The 8,693-nt window shown below is 35.8% G+C and overlaps 1 protein-coding gene across 4 annotated transcripts in view; it reads right to left on the bottom strand.

Moving 5' to 3' along the window:
* Window positions 1-5,162: 5,162 nt before the first annotated feature.
* LOC108576690 (sodium/potassium-transporting ATPase subunit beta-2-like) overlaps window positions 5,163-8,693 on the bottom strand; it is a 14,761-nt gene continuing 11,230 nt past the window's right edge. For all 4 annotated transcript variants that reach the window (XM_017939734.1, XM_017939735.1, XM_017939736.1 and 1 more), the window contains one exon: window positions 5,163-7,316. In XM_017939734.1, coding sequence (XP_017795223.1) covers window positions 7,213-7,316 — 104 coding nt within the window. In that variant the 3' untranslated portion in view covers window positions 5,163-7,212. The remainder of the gene's footprint in view (window positions 7,317-8,693) is intronic.

The following is an 8,693-nucleotide window of genomic DNA, read 5'->3' on the forward strand; positions in this document are numbered from 1 at the left end:
CATAAGTCGTAATTCTTTTATCGTGCGAAACCCTAAAACGAAATGCAGTGTGGAGGATTTAGATTACGACCACGTTTATCGTAGCCCAGACTATATAGGGTGTTTCCGAAATTGCGGTACAATCAGAAACAAGGTGATTCCCCGTGTAAAAGTAAGTCGAAAATGTAGAATAAAATTTTTTCATATGTAGCTCTATTTTCGAGAAAATCGAATTTGAATATTCGTTAAGTACACGTACACTCAACTAGCTGCAATTTGCTTAGTTTACCCAATCTGACTAGCTACCTGTTATTTATGTTTATAAAAAATATCAGTCAAGATTTAGTATAATTGTAAATATCACAGGTATAATATTCAAACTCGATTTTCTCAAAAACGGAGCTCCATATCCATATTCTTGTATAAGATAAGCTATCGGCCATGTGTCGTTTGTTTTAAGAATCACTGCGCTCCCCGTGTCATCACCTGCCGTATACTGTCTGGTGTCATGAGGGTTGCTCGACTACTGGCGGAAGGCGTGTAACACGTGTTGACCTAAACCCCCGATTCTTCACTATTTTATGATTTTTCGTAAAACGAAATGACTTTGCTTGGCACATCCTTCAATTTGTTCCACCAAACGCTATAATATAATAAAAAAAGAATATACAATGTATAGCCAGAAAAAGAAAACTTAACCTTGAAATCTTCCCCCACTGCTTTACCCGCGGAGGAACTATAGTACAGCATGTTGTCCCCTATTTTACCAAACAATTTTTGAAATAACATTTCTTCGATAACTTCAGTTCCTTCTAAGATATTCCACAAAGTGTACAGTTAAAAAGGACACTCTGTAGATAATTGTTTATATTTGACAAAATTTCCATGAAATTACAGAAAAAGGTTCAAATTTTATGCAGATATTTACTTTGTAGTATTTTTCATAGTCCTTATGCAAGAATAAAATGTTATTTCAATTAACCAGTTACTTATAACGTTAATAATCATTTTTCGTCTTTATACAAAGCAAAAAATAATTGTATATACATAACGATAAAAACATAAATTGCACGGGATAAATTGATTTAACTTATCATTACACAGCTTCCTACTTAAGTGTCGTTAAATAGAATTTAGATAAGATATTTAAAAATAACCAGTTATAACTTGTTTTCGAACGTTATCAAAAGGTATACACAGGTGTGGTATTGAGCTGTCTTGATATGTCATTATTGATATAAGTGAAATAAACAGATTTCAAGCATCCTATACACTTTTAAGTATATCTGCACCTGAATGTTGTTAATTGGACGATCTGTTTAGATCTTCGCCTACGTAACAACACTGCTCCAATTGATTTTAAAACGCTGTACACTAAATGAAACTACATTGAATGTCGGAATTTCTGTAATTATTCTAAGCACAAGTATTTACCAAATGAAAAACAAATAACAATGAAATCAAAGTGAAAGGGTTTTTATACATTCTGTTTATTTTTCATAACACATTTCAAGCATAATGATATCAACAGCCATGCCATTTCATCCTGAGTTACTACCAGATACTCATGCTTAAAGATTTTGTCGCCGAGATTAATGTTTAAGTTCCGAAATCGAAGGTGATATTGCAACGATACCGAGTCGAAAGCTCGCAAGCATTAAATGTCCTCGAAACGAGACAATTCTTGGAATCGACACTGTCAGGATTGTGTAATTTCTTCACGGTATGCAATAGTGACGAGCATATCGCGAATGGTATTAAACTATGGTAGCCTTGTGTAACATAAAAGCCGTCCAAATTTTTTATATCCATTTTTGCGATCGCACCCATAAATTTAAGGCCTTCGCCGATCTCAATTTTCACTCGAAATATCTTCCTTTTCGAAAGAATCGAAGTAAACTCGAGTCTGTCAATTACACTCTCCTCACATTCGATTATCAATTTATTTACAGATTGATCGCAAAAACAGAGCGCTATTTAAAAAACCTCTTTAAACAGGAGTTCGTAGGTTTCGTGAACTGGTTTATCGTGCTCTTTTCACCTCGTTTCATATTGACAGGCCTCTCGACAGCTATTAATTGGCGCGCTAACAGTAATATCTTAAACATCTAATAATCAATATCGTCATAGTGGATCTAAGTATATAATTCTCTTAATTCGTAACAACAAGTAGTGTAAGGTACACTAAGACCCAAAAGCTATATCTCGGAACGTCATCTGTTCACAATGTTTTTTTGCGCTACGCTATGAGTCTTCACAATCTATGGTCAAATTATTTTTATCGACATAAACGTTTACGTGTTTTACAATTCTCAGAGTTATTTCGTTTATTTCTTGTTTTTTTTTTTTTTTTGATATTGTAATATCACGTTCGGTTAACTTCCGGTTGATGAACCTCTTCCCTATACATAAAAAGTCGCAGCGGTATGAAAAAAGTAGAAGCGGTCGCGTGGGGTAAAGAATATTCACGTGTCCACTATAGTTTCCTTTCTCGGGACATCAGGTCGTGATAGTTTGTCAAGCCAGATCTCGAAGGAGGAAAACAGATTTTTCTTGGCTCCTACAAAAGTATCGAAACCTCGGTGGATACAGTTGAAATGAGAAAGTTGAGCTGACATTACGAAGCAATTTGTTAATTGTTAAGTCACAGGGCGGGGGGACGTGAATATGAGTCTAACATTAAGAACCAACGACACGGTGTCTCGACACAGGAAATTTGTCATTTTATGATCGCAAGTTCTATATATCTTTCAAAACGTTAATGTACTTTTATATCAATATTCGTTACGCCTTTTTTTCTTTATGCAGCACACCGTACATCTATATGCATCGATACAGATTAATCCTCGTATCTAACTGAACGGTTTCCAATGCATGTATGTAACACAGATTGATCTTTGAATATATTATACACAGAAATATCGTCGGATAATTTAACGAATAATATATAACGGGTATGCATTCACATATATATATGTGCATATATACACATGTATACACATACATATATGCGTTACAATACACGGATCTCGCTTAAAATTACTTATTCAGATTAATCGACTTAATTAGAATAACATTTTCTTATCGGTTTTTTTTTTTTTTCACTTAACGTTCACATTTCATATGGTACCGCGAGTTCTGTCGAATTTTCGCTAATATTACCATCTTAAATTATCTTTGGTAGCAATATCTTAAATGTGTTTATAACGTATTATGTGTGTGTGTGTGTGTGTCTGTGTGTTTGTAAATAATATTATCATTACTTTAAACGTACTGTATGTATAATTTCATATATTTATATACTCGGTATATCATTAAGTATTATATGAGCTTAAAGCTTACAGTTACGTTGACATATTCTTTTTTACCAAAAATTTTCATCTACTCTTATACGCATACTTTTCTCACGTACATACTTAAAGCGCTAATCAGTTTAATAATTATCACACAAGAAACATGTTCCAAATAGAATCTGGAGATAATAAAACGTAGTTCACAAGATACCAGAAGTACCATAATCAGTACGGTATAATCCAGTTTCAGACAGTGCTTCCTAATATTTACGCGCTTTCTACCCTGGTCTCCTTGAAACTCATCCAGTCGATTTCGAAAAAACATTCAACACGGCGACCTAAGAAACTTTAAGCATGATTACTCGTAACGCAACCAAATCTGAGTCGTAGCTAGTAGTTTTTCTTTCCCTGTCCCTGCTCTCGATGCTTTTTTTTTTTACTTACTCGTTTTACGCTCGCGCGATGAGTAATCTTTATACTTCAACAACGGGTGTTCATTATTAGAAACAGATCATTCACAATGATGAATATACATATATATAATCGTTCTCGATCGGTGCACTGGATACAAGTGTAATAATTCCTAATAGTATTTTATACCGCCAACACGTGATTCATCATCATTTTCATCATTATCATCATCTTCATCATCATCAACATCGTTTTTTATTCTTCTGATGCACTCTCTCTCTCTCTCTCTCTCTCACTCTAGCCTTTCCCTTTCCCTTTTCTTTTCTTCCTTTTTGTATTTTTTTTTTTTTTCTTAAAAGTTAATAGTGTCATCGACAATTAATCTATATTAAGTTATCTTTCTTATCTCAACATGGCTCCGGGGGGAGATCCCAAGAAAATCATAATAATGGTAGCAATAATTATAATTATTCGTGATGTTGATTAATAAATAGCAATTAAATTATCGATCTTGTTTTTTTTTTTTTGGCAGCGCTCACAGTCGAAGTCGCCGTCTGTTCGGATCGCTTGATCTATGCCCTTTGTACTATTCGTTTCGTCCGCATAGCCAGAACCAATCGATCCTTTCGTTACATTTCCATCAGGTAATTTAGCGGAAATTTCTCTTAACGCTTTAACACCGATCGCTCATCCTATCAGAATCGTTTATTCCGTTTAAAACAGGATCGCAGTTTTGTCAATCCTAAAGAAATATTAATAGTATGAGAATCGGTTTAATCTACATATTTTGATCGTTTTATACAGCGTATATACTATATGTGGTTAAAACAATGCAAAACACAACTGAATCTAAACATTTGTATGTAATAGGTAACAGATTATATTTGGCAGTATGATTTTGGTAGTGAACGTATAAGCGTTTGTAAACAATCAACGAGGAGTACATCTTAATCACGTATTGATCAAGATCCAATCGAAAGCCCCCGTCGAAAATTTCAATGAGCATCGTAAACGGTGAGTCAAGGATCCCGGATGCCGAAAAAGGGCGACGACCACCGCGCAAACGCTGTCCTTCAGAAAACGAACAAGCTCTCGGAACAACCAGCTTTGTTTCTAAGTACAAGCCACAAAGACCGGAGATCAGAAGTCAAACATTCGATTTTCTTTTATCAACGCTAAATTACGCACGACGAAGAAGGGGAACGTAATTCGAAAATGTTTCTTACGGTAGGATTTGTAAAGGTTTAGGTGATACAATTGCTTGTATCACTTACACGAACGTAAAGTGACAATGTAAACCATTATTCGAACGACGAGAAAATAATCGTACACTTAACGGTGAAATTGTAGAAAGTACGTGGAGAGAGACAGAGAGAGAAAAAAAAAGAAACATTTAAATTAAGTACTTGTTCAAACGGAACATAAATCTTCTGATCTCCAGACTATATGATATAAACCTATCGACTATATGACTGCGTGGACTAGCGCTAGATATTATCATGCGGTACAATATAATCATAAATACATATTCCATACGTGGTGTTGTACGATTATCACTAGGCTGATTAAACTTTTTCCGTGCAAACTGCGCGCTATTTCTCGACAAATCGAAATCCAACGCAATTTTAGTATCTTCCACTCTTATTTGCTTCGAGTCTTGTATCTATATACATTTATTCACGTTAATGGCGGTAACAGCCGATTTTTCACAAACTTCGTTCATTCCGAAGCCTCTCGATTTTCCCTTTTAAAATATTTGAGCAATTCGAATAAAGTCCGATTTTTTTTTTCGATATACGTACATAAACGAAAAAAAAAAAAAAAAAAGAACCACGTGTTAAAACTTATTCATTGCTTTCTGTTCTTTCTCGTATTAGTCTTTCGATAATGAAAGATAATATCTGTTATTATTGTTTCTTCTTTTCTTCTTCCTCTCTATTTTATTAATACTTTCCGTTTGACTAATTATCAATTACTTTTACGTTACCACCATTAATTATGCCCACTGTATATAACACAGTGTTAGTAACCTGCCTCCGTACAGGCGGAACTTCAAATTAAAATCTAACCACGACCAATTGATCACTAATCGAATTAAAAGGTTCATTTGCATTTTGTTTCACGCGAAACCTTAGAAAACCGCTCGCACACCTTTCTCAAACAATAACACGGACATTTATTACAAAGGTTGTAAAATTATGAGATTTCCAATCAAAAGTTCCACCGTACGAAACCACATCGTAGCAACCATATGTATTCGTCCTTTGAAACCGATCCTTTCAATCTCGTGCTGTCCCTCGTTTCAACGAGTCTATTGGCAAACTTCTTTCGACTTGTCCATTGCCATTTTTTTTTCTTTTTTTTTTTTCGTATTCGTGTGTGTATGTGTGTTTGGTGAATTTCGACTGTTCGGACATCATCCCACTCACTTTCCCATCCCGAGACGACGGAACTTTCGATCAAGATTCGCCGAGAGCCGTGTCCGAGAGCTTCTTCGTGGAATTCGAAATCAAAAGTTCCGACGTGCCGGGTGCACCGTAACCGAACGGGCGTAAAGATACTAACATTTTTTTATTTCTTTATTCTTACTTTTTTCCTCGTTTTAATACGTCTACGTGGCACAAACTAAGAGTATCAATTATTCTCGGTGTACCCTACACGTTAGCGGTCTCATTGACACGGCGAACGACCAACGAGCTCGAGGAAACTAACCGAAAAGAAAGAACGAAAGGAACAAAGGGTGCACGCGTGTGCACCATGACCCGCAACGAGACCGAGAGAAAGAAATGAACGTGACAAGAAGCGAAAAGTTCGCGAAATGGGCAAAAATAGTAAGCGAAACCTCTTAACACACTTAAAGATCACGATACTACGACCACTCCCCTTCGCCCCCGATAGAAAGAAGAGATACCGCCGCTCCTTTTGTGCAGAATTTTTCCGCTAAACTGTTTTCCTTTTGTGCATCCTGATACATACGCGTACTCGCGTACGTGTGTGTACGTGTATGTGTGTTTCTGTTGACACGCGTTGATACACGTGTACGTGCATTAGCGCGCGCGCGCGTGTGTGTGTACACATATATACACGACTTGTATATAGCCAATTCCACTGGTCCGTTTGATCGTTTTATGAAATACAATCATTTTGCTCGTGGAAGCGATTACGCGATTATGAATGAAACGAACACATACAACGGATAATGCATTTGAACAACGGTCCTTTCTTTTTTTTTTTAAATATAAATGAGAATCGCGGCGATTATGAAACGACGATCGAGATTTTCAATGGAGGAGATCACGACGAAGATGAGGATGGCGAGGATGATCGTGAGCTTCTGTACTGTGTTAAAACGACGAGAAAATGCGCAGATAGGGGCGGTATCGTCGGCAGAAAGAACCGGAGGGAAGAAGGAGTGGTCACGATCCGCCAGTGAGATTGATTAAAAAAGAAATTTCTCTTATTCTCCTTCCTCCTATATTTTCTTGGACGCCGTTGGTAGTGGTCTTGTAAAAAGCAGCAACTGCTACGCTTAATCCACCATCAATTCGAAATGTACCGAGCCGCGCCTATCAGATCTGTCGTGGACGATGTTGTGCGCCCAGGCTTTACATTCGATGTTGATCAGCACACCGTCTGAAAGTGAACGAAACTTTTCAAATCATCTGGTACCATTTTCAATATTAACACTTGGACGTTCACGGTTAATTTCAAACATAGTCTAAATTTCTATGGCAGCTGTATCTTTATGCGAATTAGTATGCGAACTTAGCAATTGAAAACACAAGTTATCGCTATCTACAAAGCTTCTGTGTCATATTCGTTATTATTTTTCGATTTAAATTCACGACAATGTAAACCACATTTTATACATTTTATTAATTTCTTTTAAATAATTTGTTTGGTAATTAATAGAGCAGTAGAAACAATGTCTGCCTTAACAAACAGATCCCTTTTTTATTACATCTAATAATAATTACCTTCCCGGTTTGCACGAAAATGGTGTAAGTCCGAAGAATATTGAGTAAAATGATTATATACACACTTGATTTTCGGGGCGAAATGGCATTATTAGCTTAAGGCAGGGGTCGGGAACCTGCAGCTCTTAAATGTTTAATAAAAATCTACTGCTGCCACCACAGAACCGACAGTTACCCCCCCAAAAATAACTATAATGCGTCGGTAAAGTAAATGTTTCGACGCGATTCTTAAATTTAAAAGGAGGATGTTAAAAGAAGGTCAATTTCGGCATACGGCCGGAACGAAAAATTTTTTTACAGCATGATTCTCTTTAAAAAAAGTTATGAGAAATGCGGTTCAAGGTAAGAGTACGACTATACTTATAACTTAATATTCCGTCCCGTTGTCTTCGGATGATCGTGCCTTCGTAAATTAACCACTTAGAAACTCATATTGAGTATAGTGTTTAATAAAAACCAAAAATAATTTCTTCGGATGATCGTGTCTTCGTAAATTAACCATTTAGAAACTCATATTGAGTATACTGTTTAATAAAAACCAAAAATAATGAAAAATAATTAATGACAAATTAATCAAAACAAGAAATTCTTTGATGACACGATGCTTATATTCGAAGCAATCGGAAACCAATAGTTTATTCTCCAAGTGATAAAAGTTATAATAAACTATCGTAAATATAATAAAATAATCGTCATGACAGGGATACAATAAAAAAGTAAGAATCTAACAGAATTTGCATTTCTTAACTGTGTATCCACTACGAAAGCCAGAGGAAAAAGTATCATCTTACATATCAGTCTAAACATATATGTATATGTATACAGTGTTCTGTCGAACTACGCGTAGGTTTAGAGACGTTAATTCTCCGCGTAGATGGAAGTTTTACGGAAAACTGAAGTCTGATCATCTGCACTGCGTGTCAATTGTCGTATATTGTCGTTAGAATAATAACAAACGAAGTAGGTCGTGTGTAAAGACTTAGTTGTTTACTAAGAGACAGTATTTTTCCAGAAAAGGATAGAATACGTATAT

Source organism: Habropoda laboriosa, unplaced genomic scaffold (genome assembly GCF_001263275.1).
Source record: "Habropoda laboriosa isolate 0110345459 unplaced genomic scaffold, ASM126327v1 scaffold423, whole genome shotgun sequence".
Classification (NCBI taxonomy): Eukaryota; Metazoa; Arthropoda; class Insecta; order Hymenoptera; family Apidae; genus Habropoda; species Habropoda laboriosa.